At 43.8% G+C, this 17,604-nt stretch overlaps 1 protein-coding gene across 1 annotated transcript in view; it reads left to right on the top strand.

Moving 5' to 3' along the window:
* The window catches only part of LOC148024572 (cell division protein FtsZ homolog 1, chloroplastic-like), a 73,428-nt gene that overhangs the window by 23,242 nt on the left and 32,582 nt on the right, over positions 1 to 17,604 (top strand). Inside the window, exons 2-5 of the mRNA XM_087694190.1 lie at positions 10,404 to 10,503; positions 10,599 to 10,828; positions 10,993 to 11,160; positions 11,259 to 11,492. Coding sequence (XP_087550316.1) covers positions 10,404 to 10,503; positions 10,599 to 10,828; positions 10,993 to 11,160; positions 11,259 to 11,492 — 732 coding nt within the window. The remainder of the gene's footprint in view (positions 1 to 10,403; positions 10,504 to 10,598; positions 10,829 to 10,992; positions 11,161 to 11,258; positions 11,493 to 17,604) is intronic.

Below are 17,604 nucleotides of genomic sequence, written 5' to 3'. Positions count from 1 at the left end.
CAGTCCTTGGACTGGCAGGGTTGGGTTATTCCTCGTGGCTCCATTGTCAGGCACCTTGGGTACCCTTTGGGTGTTGACGTTCCACCAAAGCAGCTTCTGCAGTGGATCTCTCAGAAAATGGAGGCTAAGTTTATGTATTGGAAATCTCAAGCCTGGCCCTTCCATATTCGTCTCAAAGTGGCCCAGACAATTATGTTGCCAATGTTGACATATTTTCTGCCACTATTGCCCTGGACTACTATGACTCTCAATGCGCTTACTCAGTCTATTCGCTTCATGCTATGGAAGAAGGACTCATTGCATGCAGGTATTTCCTGGATTTCTTGGTCGCATGCCTGCACCCCCAAACGCATGGGTGGCGGAGCTATCTTAGACGCCCAAACTCACATGCAGGCACTCCGCTGGTCTCTCTTCCGCGCCATGTGTTTGGATCATCATCCATGGGTCGATATAGCCCGTTATTTTCTTGAGAGCCATGGGCTTCTACATGGCAATACCCAAATCCAGACTTCTTGGTGGCATGTTCTTAATGCTGATTCGAGGTTCTCAAGTTCTTCTTCATCGCTGCTTAATCATTTGGTATGTTCCTGGAAACGGGTCCTTATAAAGGCTCAATGGCATCCAGCGGAGGATCGCGTGGCTATGAATTCTTTTCAATTGGAATTATTGGCAGTCTCGCGTTTACTTGTATGGGAAGGCAAAAATGAGCTTAGACCACAATTCAACCGGATGGCTCGTTTGGGATTGTCTTCGGTTGCGGATGCCACCCTTGCTAGTCGCAATGTACTTATATCTTTTCGTTCAGCTAGGAGGCTTTACAGGATCCCGCGGGGATATAGGCCGTTATGGGAACAGCTTTTGCGGATGCTCCAGAGCAGACAACCCTTTCCTGACCTTGCTTCAGATCATCCCTGGCAGGATTGGGACCTACAAGGCCGGCTGACTTTAAGCAAAGCTTCTGCTAATCAAGTTTATCATATTCTGATCAAAGATCAACAATGGTTAGTTAACAAAGCCAATGCTTTATGGGGTTTGCGAAAGCCCCGGTCTTGGTGGAGGGCAACTGTGATGGAAGGCTGGTTGAACAAGACCCCCTTCAAATGTAAAGTCTTTCTTTGGAGAGTGATGATTGGTGGTCTTCCGCTTGCGTCAGCTCTTTCCAAGCGTCGAATCTCCAATGGCAACTGCTTCTTTTGCACCACTGCTGTGGAATCAGCCCGCCACAGATTTATTTCTTGCCCCGTCGCAAAAAAAGTCTGGTCCTTTTTGTCGGCTATTTGGCAAGGAGCGGTTGGATTTACCCTGCGCCCATTTGATTGGGTTTTCGGACAGCCCAAATACCCCACTCCTGCACAGCCACATATGAAACTCATGTATCATTTTCTCCGATATTGGGGCTGTTGGCATAACTGGACCATTAGGAATGCTTTTCTCTTTGACTCCGCCTATAATGTTCAGCGACATATTGCAAGGCTTAAGGGCCTTTTGTATTGGCAGTTGGATCTTCTCCGACATTCTGATTTGCTCTCTAGGGAGGACTTCCGTACCTGGCTTATGGCAATTTCATCTGCCCCCTTGCCATAACTTTGTAACTCGTAGCAATTAGCCCCTTTTCACATGATGGCCTGGAATTGGCGTCATGTTTCTTGTAATCAAGTTATCTTGTACTTTTTTTCGTAATTAATACAATTACCTTTTACGAAAAAAAAGAGAGAGAGGAGCGGGGGGGGGGGGGGGGAGAGATGCTCTTGGAATTGCATACTCATCTTGGAAGTTGGGAGAGAGAGAGTGTGTGTGTATGTGTGTGAGAGAGACTTGGAATTATGATAATAAACATAAGGCTTAGGAGTTGGAAGATATTGTATGGTTTAGTCTTCAGAGGCTAAATATAGCCTGTTTTTTGGTACAAAATGGTACGGATATGTACGGTACGGTACGTACGGAATGGACTAGTCCGTACGTAGTACGATTGCAACTATGGTCCCTAGTGTCACCACTAACACATATTGGCTAAACAACTATCCTAGGGTAAAAATTGACACCAATTGATTACCAAAATCTAGCTGGCATAACTTATTACACCTTTTGCCTTTGACACCCATTGCATCCTTGGAGTCCTTGCACTATTACCATGAAATAATTACCATGTGTATCACGTGCTAAACAACCTTGCACGTTTAATTAATATCTTAATCAAATGTTATCGGCGAGATTAGAGCATCTCAAAATTTCATGTCCCCGTGACATTTGGATATTGGTTAGTCTTATGCTTTTGTTTGTTAGAGCTGGTTAGTTGGTCATTCCGCGGATAGGTAGCAAGTACAATAGGTCCTCCTTGGCAACGATCGGTGTAGGAGTGCCACGTGGCAATTGATGTAGCACAATTGGCCAGTTGTAGCAGTCAGCTACATTTAATGCAACAGTGGGCTAGTTATAGCAGTCAGACAGCGGTCAGTTGCATTTAATGTAGCCAACCTACATTATTTTTTGTGTTTTTCTTGGCAACGATCAGTGTAGGAGTGCCACGTGGGAGTTGATGTGGCACAATTGGCCAATTGCAGCAGTCACCTGCATTTAATGCAACTGTCGACTAGTTATAGCAGCCAGACAGCGATCAGTTGCATTTAATGCAGCCAACCTACATTATTTTTTGTGTTTTTCTTGGCCTACTTCTAGGCCTTGATTTCAGCAATCTTCCTCAATTGGTTTTCACAGATTTCAGGCTGTAGACTGTGGAGATTGCTTTCGGGGCTAGCGGAGATTGAGATCTTCGAGGTGGAGACATACGCAGATATTCTCTCTGCACCTGTGTATATTTTGGCATCCTTATACATCATCCCTCAATGCAGATTTTTTGCGTTTCACTGTCTCTTTCTCTTTCTCTCTCTCTCTTCTCTCTCTGTTCACTCTTTGTCTTGGTCATTCGCTTCCGCATTGCTTCACTCTAACATGGTATTAAAGCATTGAAGGATTGACCTAGGGTGGACCCATCTGAAGAGGAGATTTCAGCACAACACAAGGCTGTGTTTTCAGCGTTTAATTGCGAGCAGGAGGGCTGCACATTAGAATAAGGTTGTGCGGCGAGGGTGGGCGTGCGAGAAAGAAGTTTTGTTGAAGCTATTGCTGGTTTTTGCTGTCAGAGAAGGAAGAAGGTTGCGTTTTGGGCCTTCAAGTGCAGATTTTACTTTTCATCGCCTTCGACGGGTGAAGAAGGGGCTATTCAATTTCCTTCTTCGCGAGACAAGTCCAGACTCTCTTTTAGTGATAAGGTGGAGTTGGCAAAGGCTCAGGCACATTGGGATAAACTCAATGCTCGCATTTGCTAGTTTTTATTTCTCTCATGTACTACAACTGCTATCTCTCATATTGAGCATTTGATGGTGGCTTGGGAGATATGGCTGGGGATCAGATGTATAATCGGATGACCGTCATGAAGTGAGTTTCTTTGGAAGTGTAGATGTGGACCATGAGTGTCATTAGGTCATCTTCTATGCGAGAGCATATCAACAAGTTGAGGCAGCTTCGGATGCAGGTTTCAAAACGCAGGGAAGGTGATCACTTCTGAAGACATGGCAATAACTCTTCTTTCATAGTTACCGCTCCGCTTCAGTGGTTTCTATTCCTCCTTGATTGCTTCAGGGCGGTTTCAGACTCTTCGGTGGGAAGAGTTGGTTCCTATGGTCTTGGACCAAGAGGAGCAATTGAAAGGTATCAATGCTTTGAAATCTGAGGCCTTGGTTGGTCAATCCTCTCAGAAGAAGGGGAAGGACTAAAAGAAGAAGGAGGACAAATCTAAGAAGGACAAAGAAAAGGAGTCTACTTGTCACATTTGTGGCAAAACAGGTCACAAGAAGAAGGATTGTCCCAATAAGGAGAAGAAGGAGAAGGAGAAATCTTCAAAGGATTTCGGAGCGGTGGTTGCTTTCTCATCAGTTGCTTTCCTCCACTTGGAGGTGGTTGAGGATTCAACCTTGACGGCTTCTGATGTTGCGTTGACGGCCCCATTCACTCGGGAGTGGATTGTTGACAATGGTGCCTTCCGACACATGACTCCTTCTGCAAGTGTTACTCATTTGCGGCCTTCGCATGGCTAGATTCTCATTGGTGACAACTCATCTATTCCTATACAGGGATGGGGAAATATGCATCTTATTTCAGATGGACGTAGTGGTGCCCATACATCCAAGGTACTTTTTGTGCCGGCCTTGGGATACCATCTCCTTTTGGTGCACAAGAAGGATTCTTTTCGAAATCTTGATCGTGGATCAAGACAAGTTTTTCTTCAGGTTATGGGAGAATGGAGTCTACAAGTTGTAGTCTTCTTCTACTTTGACTTCTCTGTTTCTTACCTCCCAAACTCAGTTTGAGCTTTGGCATGCTTGGTTTAGCCACCTCAATTATGATTACCTTCGGAAGGTGTCAAAGGGACAAGGGCCAAATCAGAAAGGCACGGTGGAAATTCCATAACTTGTTCGAGGTTTGCCAGATATTGTGGTGAGCCAACAGCCTTGTGTATCCTGCATCCATGGGAAGCAGGCTCGCAATGTTGTTCCCAGCAAGGCTTCAAGGTGGTCTTTAGCACCCTTAGAGAGCTTGTTTCTACTGATTTTTGTGGACTGATGAGGATGGAGTCCCTTCAAGGGAGCTTGTATTTCATGCTAATTGTGGATGATTATAGTAGGTTGACATGGGTTTATTTCTTGAAACTGAAGTTGGAGGCCACCTCTAACTTTAAGGATTGGTTGCTCTTTGTGGAGAACTGATCGGGCCGGAAGCTGAAGATCTTATGATCGGATAAGGGTGGAGAATTTGTTTCTAATGAGTTTACTCATTTTTGTACAGATCCTGGTCTTCACCAGGAGTTTGCCAATATAAACACCGCTCAAGAGAATGGCATCTTGGAGTGGAAGAATCACAATGTGATCCAGATGGCCCGTACCATGATGGAGCATCGTTAGACACCTTAATGTCTATGGGTTGAGGTTGTGGCTACCGCAGTTCACATTGTTAATCGTTCCCCTACTTCCATTGTTGTTGGCATAGCTTCATATGAGGCGTACTTTGGGTCTAAGCCAGATGTTTCCTCCTCATAACAAGATCATTGGAGTCAAATGGGTCTTCAAGACTAAGTATCGTAGTGATGGCACATTGGACAAGTACAAGGCCCACCTTGTTGCTAAAGGTTTTGCACAGTGCGATTTCCATGATGCTTTTGCCCCTATAGCTCGGATGGCTACTATTCGTATAGTTCTTGCCTTGGCTAGCCATAGGAGATAGCCGTCTATCAACTCGATGTGAAGTCTGTCTTCTTGAATGGGGAGTTGATGGAGGAGATCTATGTTGAGGAGCTTCCTAGCTTCGGATCTTCTGATGGTAAGGTGTACATGTTGCGGAAGGCCCTCTATGGCCTTAAGCAAGCTCCGCGTGCTTGGATTGAGAAGATTGACTTGTTCCTCCAAGAGAAATTAGGGTATCGGCTTTACAAAGCCGACCCCCAGTTGTATGTATACACCTAGGTGGAGGTTGTGTGTTGTTTGTCCTTTATGTGGACGACTTGATTGTGATAGGTGACCATACTTAGATGGTCAAGCGGACGGAGGTAGCACTTCATAAGAAGTTTGAGATGACAGATATGGAACTTCTTTAGTTCTTTCTAGGTCATGAGATCTATCAGACTTTGAGGGAGATCTTTATTTCCTAGTAGTGGTATGTATTGGAGCTCTTGGCTACGTGTGAGATGAAGGGATGCAAGTCTCTTATGACTCCTATGGACCCAAATTGGAAGGCTATAGCTCATTCCGATTCTCCCTTGGCAGATGTTACCCATTATAGGCAGTTGGTGGCTCCTTGATCTTGCTTCTTAATACCCGTGTTAACTTATGTTACGATGTAGGTGTGCTGGCCGGTTTAATGAGTGAACCCAAGATGGTGCATTGGTAGGTTGCTCAAAGGATTTTGCGGTTCCTATGGGGGAACCCTGATCTTGGGATTTATTATCCTGTTGGTATAGGTGCTACGGACTTGGTACTTACAGGATGGAGTGATTCTGATTGGGCTAGTGATGTGGATCATCAAAGGTCCATGACAGGTTATTGTTTTACCTTGGGTGTTGGTGTTGTTTCTTGGAGCAGCAAGAAGCAACCCACGGTTGCCCTCTCTTCGACCGAGGTGGAGTATCAGGCAGCATCTTCTACTACATATGAGACAATGTGGCTTTGCAGGCTCTTAAAGGAGCTCTGCTGCCCGTCGACAGGTCCTACTATTCTACAGTGCGACAATGAGAGTTGCATTGCCTTGGCTAGGAATCCTGTGTTTCATGCTCAGACAAAGCATATTGAGATCCAGTACCATTTCATTCGAGAGAAGATTTTGGATGAGACCATTTCCTTAGTCTATTGCAAGACAGAGTACAATCTTGTAGACTTGTTTACCAAGGAGCTTTCCTAGGCTTTACTTTGACAACACTCTAGATCCCTTAGCCTTTTGCTGTGTCTAGGATCTGAGAGGGGGTGTTAGAGTTGGTTAATTGGTCATTCCCCAAATAGGCAGCAGGTACACTAGGTCTTCCTTGGTAGCGATCGGTGTAGGAGTGCCACATGGCAGTTGATGTGGCACAGTTGGCTAGTTACAATAGTTTGACAGCAGTCGACTGCATTTAATGCAGTTGACCTGCATTATTTTTTGTGTTTTTCCTGGCCTATTTATAGGCCCTGATTTCAGCAATCTTCCTTAGCTGGTTTTCACAGATTTCAGGTTACAGACCATGGAGACCGCTCTCGGGGCTGATGGAGGCTGAGATCTTTGAGGTGGAGACATAGGCAGATATTCTCTTTGCACCTGTGTATATTTCTGCATCCTTATACAACATTCCTTACTGTAGATTTCTGCATTCCACACACACACACACACACACACACACTCTCTCTCTCTCTCTCTCTCTCTCTCTGTGTGTCCACTCTTTTATCTTGGTCATTCGCTTCTGCATTGCTTCACTCTGACACGGTTATGCATTGTTTGTATGATCCTTCTTCACATGCACTTGACTTATCAATGGCTGAAAACAGTAGCACATGGTATTTTGATAGCGGTGCTTCCAAGCAAATAACATCCTTTGGTGACTTGTTTATATCATTTGCAAATGTACAAAAGGTGTGATCAATTGTTTTCCAAATAATGCTTTGTATGCAATCCAAGGCATTGGATAGATTCCCATTATTGCAGTAGATGGGAAAACTATCATGCTTGAAAAGGTCTTGTATGTGCTTGGCATAAAGAAAAACTTGCTTTCAAATTTAGCCATTGCCATGTGTTGGTTTTAGTGGTTAAATTCCACACAGATTGATGTAGTGTCTATGATTGTAGTGATGGGGATGCCCTCATTGTGATTGGCACATTGTATAATAGCCTCTATCAGCTTGATATATGTGAGAGGAGAGCATTAGAGTATGCATTATAGGTTGATGCCACCATTATGGATGACACTGAGTTATGGCATGCTTGGTTTGGTTATGTTAATTATGGCAATTTTCTTCGTTTGAGAAGCAAAAAATATGGTGCTTAATCTCCTTTTGTTAAAATCACCTATTCATAATGTATATGAGTGTTGTCTTTGGCAAAATGCATTGTGCTTCATTTCCCAAAGGCGTATCTATGCGTGCTGATTAGAAATTACAGCTTGTGCATAGTGATGTTTGTGGACCCATGTGTGTCAAATCCATTGAAGAATACTTGTACTTTGTTACCTTCATATATGACATGTCTCCTCATTGTTGGGTATATGCTTTGAGGGAAAAAATCAAGAGTGTTTGCATGCTTTAAAACCTTCTTTGGCTTAGGCTGTAAATAATAGTGGATGCAAGCTGATGACACTCCATATAGATCGAGGGGGGGAATGCATGTTACAAGAATTTAACTATTTGTTGGCTGAAAGGGGCATTACACATCAATGTACTACACCTTACACTCCTCAACAAAATAGCATAGCTGAAAGAAAGAATTGTACTTTGATGGAAATGGCATGACGTATGCTTTTAGACAATAAGCTGCCCCCAAAATTTTGGCCTAATGCTATTATATGTGCAATGTATGTGCTAAATTGTAGCCCCATAAAGCATTGGCTGAATGTATGCCTTATGAGGCTTGGAATGGCTAGAAACCAGTAGTGTCACACATTCGTGGCTTTGGTTGTTTGGCATATTTGATGATTGAATGCAGGCAACAAAGTTGAAAATCAGGCCAATTTTGATCACGGATAGGTCGCTTGAGCATTATTAAGCAGTAGGATGCTGATCAACAGCAGAAAATTGTGAGGGCAGACTGTCCATAGCAAAAAACTGCACCTAGGGCCTGATAATGGACATCTGATAACATGTAAGAAGTGGATACAATGATAAAAGCGTAAAAGACAATTGTAATAGATTGTACAAGAAAGGAGAAAAGAGAAAACAAAAGAACAAAAGAACACCCCAAAGGGAGAACTTAGAGATTGGGAAATTGAATCCATATACCAAATATGAGACAGTTGCATACAATAGTGAGTCATTGGATGTGTGGGCAGCGTCACTAGCTACCTCTCTCCAACAAGACATGCACAAAGAATCTGTAAGTGAATGATGATACAGATTGAGGAGGGAGCAGGATATATAGGCATAAAACAAAACCATCAAATAAACAGGTTGGCCAGCATTAGGATACAGTTGGCCAGCAATAAATGCCCTAAATCATCAAAATTATGACAATAAAAATTCCCTGAAATAGTCTACAGTACCCAGCCTACAAAAAGAACATGCCCAAACTCACTCATGAGCTGACTAAACTGCTAACACAGTCTCCATCTCCGTCTCCGGTGCTGTCATCATTTTCCAGGCTGTCCATCATTATATTCAGTATTCTTTCCAGATATAGTGCAGATTCCTCTTTCATTCCTGCTGTCTTCTCTTTTCTCCCTTTCTCTTTGTGTTCATGTTCCTCTTTCGTTGCACACTCTCACATGTCCTACCATTGATAAAATGTCCCTTTTCCTAAATAATTCTTTGTGGATCTATTTTTGTTTTCTAGAGCTGCATTAGGCCAAAGTGATACTAATGTTTTGTCAGCTACTCAAACCATCTCCATCCTTGATAGCTTCCGCTTTACCCTCCTTATGCGCATGTTCTTTAGGACAACCATGAATCTCTTCAGAAGGTATTTCTGAAAGGCTCTGTTATGCTCTCCTTTGCTCAATGCTATTTGCAGGAATGGGCCCATTCTACATTATCATGCATCAGTATATGTTTGCCAATCTGCATTGTGTAAGCCAAGAGACTCATGGAGTTTATGAGACGGGAAAGGTTGGCCAACTCTACTCTCTTGGGTCCTTATTTCATGCCACAAATCAGGGTTTTGAATGGACAAGGCTAATGATTTGTGGAGTTTTTGAGAATCGTTACGTCATCTAGTTGAAAAGGAAAGGGTTTTAGTGCATGCTTTTTACCAGATCCTTATGGTTCTGTGGAAAGGTGTAGCACTAGTGAGTGGCCATATCTTATTGCCAACAAGGTAATCATGAGGGATGCCACTTCTGTTGAGTACTCACTTGGAGGACTCAAAAAGTTAGGTCTTGTTTCTAGTGATGTTCTGAAGCTTTGTCAGTATAAGTCTTGGTCTAAGAGTATTCTTCAAAATGTTAGGCAGTTCTAGGTAGGTGGCTTTTCTGCCTGACTCAATAAATAGCTAGTCCGCATCAGTCTATAGAGTCTCAGACATGGCCAGCCAAAGGAGAGAAGTCTTGTGTGCGTGGGAGCTGGGAGCTGAGTACATGACATGTGACTGCTGTGTTTTGTCACCTGTCATTGTTTCCTTCCTTCCATGGAAGCTTACTGGCTGCCCACTCAAGTCTGCTGTCCATCCGTTCCTGTTCATACTCAATTCAGGGCTCCAACTGCTCTCTCTCAATCAATGATCACTTTATCCAGGTGGGCTTAGTTGATCATGGTAACATATGAGCTTCTTAAAGGTAATGCTGGAGATGACTGTAGTTGCCATTAGCTGGGTGCTGGTTGCTGATGGGGTTAGTAAGTGCCTGACTGCGAGCTTATGCACAGAACAGTTGACATAGATGATGGAGTGGGTTGGAGTAAGGACATTAATGTGATCAGTTTGTTGATGAGCTTCCTTGCTTTTCTGGTGCAGTCCTCTGCAGTCTTCTTACAGCACTGATTGAAATGTTTTTGCTTGCTTGTTAGTTGTTCATGATTTGGGTTTTCTAAGATTGTGAACTCCTGTTCTTTTTGGTTCATGTTTTTGAATTGTAGGGTTGCCTCGTTCACTGTGTTTTTGCATACAATTTTGGTGGTTCAAAATGTACCTTGTTGCCTTGATTGCTGGAGCAATCAGATCATATCTTGTTTCATTTGTGTGTATAGGGTGTGGAGTTTTGGGCAATTAACACTGATGCCCAAGCTTTATTGCAATCTGCTGCACCTCAGCGATTGCAGATTGGAGAACAAATAACACGGGGATTAGGTGGGCTCCTCATTCTCATATTTGATTGCACTTTTGTGCTTTTGTACATACTAGATGAAAACTGGCGAAATATCATATTGCTGTTTTATGAGCAGGTACTGGAGGTAAACCAGAGCTTGGTGAGCAGGCAGCAGAGGAATCTAAAGATGCTATTCAGGATTCTGTTGCAAATGCAGAACTAGTTTTCATAACTGCTGGAATGGGTGGAGGTACTGGCTCTGGTGCAGCTCCAGTAGTTGCTCGGATGTCTAAAGAAGCAGGCAATCTAACTGTTGGGGTGGTTACATATCCATTCAGTTTTGAGGGACGTCGTAGGGCTGTGCAGGTAAACTCTTCTTTGTGATTAAAAGCAAGTGTATGGGATTTAGGATTTTGAAGATTCATACCTTTTTGTCAAAATCAGGTGTCTGGTGAATTTTTCTGCAGTGACGGTTCTTACATTTTGCGAACCATGATAGCTAAATTTAACTGGGTTTCTGGTCTGTACAGGCATTAGAGGCCATTGAACGGCTTCAAAAGTCAGTAGATACATTGATTGTGATACCAAATGACAGACTGCTTGACATTGCCCAAGAACAAACACTTTTGCAGGATGCTTTTCTCTTGGCTGATGATGTATTGCGGCAAGGTGTACAAGGCATTTCTGACATCATTACAGTAAGTCGAGTGTCTGAGCCAGCTTATCTGTTTTAATACCTGTAAGTGGCAGAGGTCAAGAATTTTAATGATTTAGATTGATTTGTTCTATTTTGCAGGTTCCAGGTCTTGTTAATGTAGATTTTGCAGATGTGAAAGCAGTAATGACAAACTCTGGCACTGCCATGCTTGGTGTTGGTATGTCCACCGGTAAAAATCGTGCAGAAGAGGCAGCTCAGCAAGCTACATCTGCTCCTTTGATTGAGCGCTCTATTGAGAGAGCTACAGGAGTGGTTTACAATATTACAGGAGGAAAGGATCTCACTCTGCAAGAAGTCAATAAAGTCTCTCAGGTATTCTTCCATCTGGTGGACTGCTTGTTTTCCCTTATCAGGAATTGCTATTGCATAATATTCCCAAACCTATTGGCTTCTGTTTATTTGTGCTATTTTGGGCTTTCTCATGGTACTTAAAAGAGTCCCATGTTCCCACTAGATGCTCTGGATCATAGAGCTTTTCTTAAAGCTATAGTGCGACTTCCAGTCCATGTGTAGACATTAAAGGTTATCACTATGCTATGATGTCACAATCGTTCAACTTCAATATGTAGAACATACATTTATAAATTTAGTTCTGCTTTTGCTGTTTAGTAAGGACAATCATGATGAATAGAGTTGGCTTAATTCAAAACAAGTGCACAGAGAGACCAAAACTGCTTATTATAATTAGCATTATAGTGTGCTGTTTTTCACTCTTCAGCTTCTTGTACTCATGAGCTATAGGACACATTCCTACATGACTGCATGGCTACTAGGAACTGCATCACAAATAACTATGAAATGCACACTTGAACCCAAGAACCAGGTGGAAATAAACTTTAATATTCCTCAAAGTCTGATGCATGTTACTTGACATTTCTCAAAATACCTCAAAGCCTGGTCTATGTTATCCGAGTACCTCATGAATTTATCCTCAATTCATTTATGAGGTTAGGGCTCAGGGTACATAATTAGTCCTTGATAAGAACTTAGCTTCCAAAAACATTACAAGTGAAATAAGTCAAGACACAAATAAGGAAAGGGCCCCATCCCTTAGTTTAGGATCCGTTTTTTTAAGACAGCACCTTCTCATATTTAAGACGTCAAGCTTGCAGGCTTGGATTTTCCTTGTGAAACAAAGAGAACTATATGAATCTCTTTAGAGAAGAATCTTCCAAATTTAGCTAACATATGAAATCTTCTTCTTTTGAACTGAGGCCTAACATGTGGATACATGGATTTTCAAGGGAATTGTTCATATTTCATTCCTAGTCAAGAGCTTGAGCATGATTTTCACACCAGACCTCTCACAAATATGATGGACTGAAGGGTACTGTCACAAATGGGGGACTGATTGCAACTGTCATTGGTTGATTCATTTGGATTGCAAGATGTATCCATGCCATAGATTTGCAAGATATTTGCTACTGCAGAAACTCTCTATAGGATTTGGACAGATTATTTCCTTTGTGCAAGATGAGAGAGACTGCAAAGTGACTCTGAGTGCATGAGGAGGATAGATGGCTTTCTTTGCACTTGGGATTCCGGCATCTTCCATCTAGAGGCACATATTGTTTGGCATTACAATCTGCCCAACTGGTTGTGTACACAGTTAAACAACCTGTTATTCTGTGTGTGAGTTTGGCTTTCCGAAGAAAGGCAAATTCTTTTTAATCAATTGTAACAAAGATTGTGAGAAGGTATGCTGAAACTCCATTCCTCTCAATTGGTCAATAAAGGATGAGATATTAGTAGTGTAGAAGCCAAGCAAAGTGGGTAATAGAGGGCATTCTCGCTTCATTCCAATGGTGTTGTCTAATTGCTAAGTATGCCTTGTGGCAACCTCATCTAACAACAACTGATTCGTTTACTGTACTGTTGTTTATGCCTTCATGATGCTCTTAAGACAGTGCCTGATCACCCTTCAAGTTTGATGTGGTAGCAAGGACAACTTTTGAGAAACTCGCAATGTGCCATTTCCTTTTTTTATATAATTTTTAATGCCAATAATGCTGATTGAAGTGATTATTCTGAGCAATGGGCCCCATGGTCTACCCATCAAATAAGCTTGGAGGGCTCATCTTCTTCTATCATACTTGTTGTCTGCCGTTTATGGACATATGGTAGTGCAGGTACTGATTAGAAAAGTGGTTACTATAGATATTGACAGGTCTTTGGGCAATAGAGCAGTGGATGCAGTCAGCTTTTCAGCTTACTGAAAATTATATTCATATTCTTTCGTCTATTTTAGACAGCTCTTTATGCTGTTAGTATCACCTTGATTGATTTCTATTTCACCCCTGTCCGTTGATATAATTGTCAGTTGTTTGGGGTGGATATTTTCATGTTCGTTTCAGCCATTTCTCTCTTGATTTTGTTTTCATTTGACATGGGGTATCTTCGTGTGAGGAGATGCACGCAACGGTTCTTCATGAGTTCACTTGAGTGGATTTTCAGAGTTTGTAGAAAACTGAATGGGAGACTCTCAAGCAAAGATGCAGTAAGAGCGTTGACTCTTACCATAGGTTTTTGTTATGTATTTATGTAGTTGTCCATGTGGACTACTTTGTTGATCATTTTATGGGACACTATTGATGTTAGTGTGAAGCTGCACTCGTCATCAAGATCATGGCTTCTTTTAAGAGCATCGAGAAAGGGTGCCGAATTGCAGGTGCCAAGTTTTGCAGGGAAGGGAAAGAGTGGCATGGTTGGGAGGGATCCCGAATCTTTGATTTAGAGAAAGGGAAGAGTGCCATGCAAGGAGACATATCATGGGGCTTTTATGCTAAATCACTTCAGGGGCATAAGAGGAGATCCATTCCACAAAATCTCAGCCAACATTACTTCAAGTGCAACCAGACCATGCATTGGATCAATGATTCCCCAACTCAGGAAAGACAAGGATGAAGCAAGGATTTTCATGCTAGTGATGATAAAGGTGCCATCATTACTTACAATGATGATTTCAACACTAGTGAGGAGTTGTATAAGTTTTTCAATGGTGTGATCTGTTTTTTCTCTAGGAAGCACTAGCTACCAAGGTAGATACAATTTGTATGTTATGTTCAATTCACAAATATGTATGGTATGGAACATACACCAATTTTTCAAATAAAATACATTGGTTTGTATGTTCATTATAGATTACATATAAAATCAACTCTACTAATGATACTATTACACATACAATAACACATGTAAACTAAAGAAAAGAAAGTCTAAATATCGTGAACTAGAAATTTGCAAAGCTATAAATGTAAGAGTCCAATCCAAAGAGTCATGTTCTCTTTTAATTAATGTCATAGAAAAAGGCAAGTTTAAGCTGTTAGAGATTTAGTCATCCCCTAGATTGGCATTGTCATGCTACAATAGGTACAGTTCGGGCACAATTATGCATTTCCTATTAGTTTTGGGCATTTTCAGCAATCATCACGAGCAGACACCTTTTTACTGGGTCAGATAGTTTGGGGGACATGCTCATTTCAGCATTCATTGACTGCAGATTCTACATGCTAATATCTCTTCTCTCTCTTCCTCTTCTCTTGTGTTCATTCTCTTTCAGTCTTGTCCATATGCTTCCGCAGACTTGCTTGAGGCCTTCACAAGGTTCGTGGTGTGTGTGTGTGTGTATAGAGAGAGGGGGGGGGGGGGGAGGAGAGAGATGTTAAGCTAAAAAGAATGCATTACACATTAAATCTTCATTAGCTCATTAAAACAGCCCCAGCACTCAAATTTTGCCAAAGTTTTTGTCTACCATAAGCATACATCCGAACTTTGGAAGGAGCCACATCTACAAATAGGGGGACTGCTTGGCCACTCATTTCATCCCTTTTCTATAGATGCACACCATCAGCCCTCTTCACCTTGCTGCTCCATCATCACTAGCACCTAGCGACCTGATTCTAGTTAGTGCCTTGTTCCATACCGTGTTTTGCTGCCTTTTGCTGACATCATCAGTTGTTGCCTGGTTGCTGTCTCTGCTGCCTGCATTTACTGCTGCAGCAGGCCGGTCTGCATCAGATCATCATCTTTCAGCTGTCCCCTAGCTCAAGATATTTGCTGGTGATCAGCTGCCATTATCCACCGGCAGTTGCATTGCTGTATTTACCAGTTCTAGCCCCAGAGACAGCTGTGTTTTGGTTTCCAGCTACATGAAGGATCCTCTTCGTGGCCAACTTCTTAGAGGGACTATGGCCGTCTAGGCCATGGAAGTTTGAGGCAATAACAGGTCTGTGATGCCCCTAGATGTTCTAGGCCGCACGCGCGCTACACTGATGAATTCAACGAGTTTACCACCTGGGCCGAGAGGTCTGGGTAATCTTTTGAAATTTCATCGTGATGGGGATAGATCATTGCAATTATTGATCTTCGACGAGGAATTCCTAGTAAGCGCGAGTCATTAGCTCGCGTTGACTACGTCCCTGCCCTTTGTACACACCGCTCGTCGCTCCTACCGATTGAATGGTCCGGTGAAGTTTTCGGATTGCGGCGATGCTGGTGGTTCGCCACCGGTGACGTTGTGAGAAGTTCATTGTCATAACGTATCTTTTTTTGCAAGTAAAATGTGGCTGATTATATTACTAAAAAAAACTGATTACAATGGAGTACTCCTGCTCAAGAGACAAGCTGGAGCTGATGAAAGTCACAAATACATAATGTATACAAGCCTCTCAAGGCGGTCTGGGGGGGATGGGGGCAAGAAGCCATGGAGGGGGGTGTATCGCCATCTGGGGTTGCTTGCATGCATCACGAAAAATAGGTCCTGGCCACCCGAAGTGCACATGAAATGATATCGGAGCTCTTGATGAGCCTTGGACTCGCCCTGCACCTGATCCTATCGGTCATGGAGGGAGTGGATGATAGAGGTCCAGAGCTCTGCTAAGGTTTCCTGTACTGAAAGTCTCTCTTTGTCGAAAGCCTCCTGACACCATGCCTTCAAGATATGCCAACCAGTAAGACTCTCTATGATCTCCCATATCTTAGAGCGGTTTGCTGTGTGCTCCAGTACCTGGCGGATGGGTAGAGCCTCCTAATCGACCTCTGCGCACGACCCTGTCTCGGTAATGAATATCGTGTCCTGCAAAGGCAGTGCTTTGGGGTTTCCAGAGGCTGCTGTGTGCAGCGCTTACAACCTCCCTCCTCCTACATCTGGGCAAGCTAGCTTTCCATTGCTAAGCCTCCATGTGCCACCAGCCATAAAAAATACGATATCCTCCTCGGCCTCCAGCTATCCCATAGGCGGCGCCAGAAGGTCCGTCGGAAAGGCTCCGTGATACTGTGCTCCGCTCAATGCCTGCTACGTGATGGCACTCACTCCATATCCTCATGCATGGGTACGTGTCTGCCAATCCTGGCGGTGTACTCCAAGAACCTCGGTGGCTTCTTGGCGACCGCAGTGGCCAGCCATAGCCACTCTCTCGGATCCCACTCTATCTCATCAAGTGGATTGCCCTTGCCCTCCCAGATCCAAAGGCGCCACTCCTTGAGCTTGTGCCAAAATACAAAAGGGTCCAGTTGCCATGTCTTTCCCTGAAGGCCAATCACCCAGATCCTCTTTCATGAAAGGACAACTATCCCCTTATCCTGCTTCCCTCTGTCAAGAGCCAAACGCCTCCCCTCCTATACGGTGAAGAAAGTCCCAAGTGGAGCGCCGCCCACTCTACCTGCCACTTGTAGGGGGATGCTTGCTGGTGAAAACCTAGCGGCCCATACCTCCTCGGGCTCTATCGGCTCGCATATCAGGGGAGCAAGCCACTCTTGAGGTACTGCTGCGTCTATCTCCCTTCTCCTCAACTCCACTCCTCTCTGGTAGCCTAATACTCGCTGCAGCATCTCCTCGTCCACCATCATGCATACCTCCCGCCATGTCCTGATGGTACGAGCCGGGCCAACCTCCCAACCAGCCCACTGGATGTGGGGGCGCTTACTAATCTGTGCCCCTTCCCGATCTCTGACCTGGGGTTTTCAAATCACCTGGTGACGGTCTCTCTCCTCCTAGCAGCTTGGGGGGTTTTGGATTAGGGCCTTGTGGAGGCCCTGCCACACATGGAGCAGCTGCATAGGAAAGGTGATCTGGGGGCTGACGTGAAGATCCATCTTAGGGATAGCCTCCAGTCACCGCCAAGCCTCAGTCTACAATCCTGAAGATCCTCATGCAGTAGGACCTTCCAAGTCTGCCCTCCTGGTGTGGGCCGTAGACAACTAGCTTGCCCAAGAGAGCCATACTCTGATACTTTGGGTCTATGTTTCCTAGCCCTCCCTCTGACCAATGCCGTATGATGGTCACCCATGCCACCTTGGCCCTGGAATCCCTAGAGCCGTTTGACCTGGACCAAAGGAAGTCCTGCACTAGGCGGCGAAGCGGTACTATGCAGGATGGGGAGAAGCACCAATGCGAGGCTATGTACCAGGCCATCGCTAGGAGGAC

The sequence above is a fragment of the Lygodium microphyllum genome, chromosome 15, assembly GCF_053477565.2.
Source record: "Lygodium microphyllum isolate KBCC chromosome 15, Lygodium_microphyllum_v1.1.10, whole genome shotgun sequence".
Taxonomy (NCBI): domain Eukaryota; kingdom Viridiplantae; phylum Streptophyta; class Polypodiopsida; order Schizaeales; family Lygodiaceae; genus Lygodium; species Lygodium microphyllum.
Note: the sequence above shows the minus strand (reverse complement) of the source record. Positions and strands in the feature narration are given on the sequence as shown.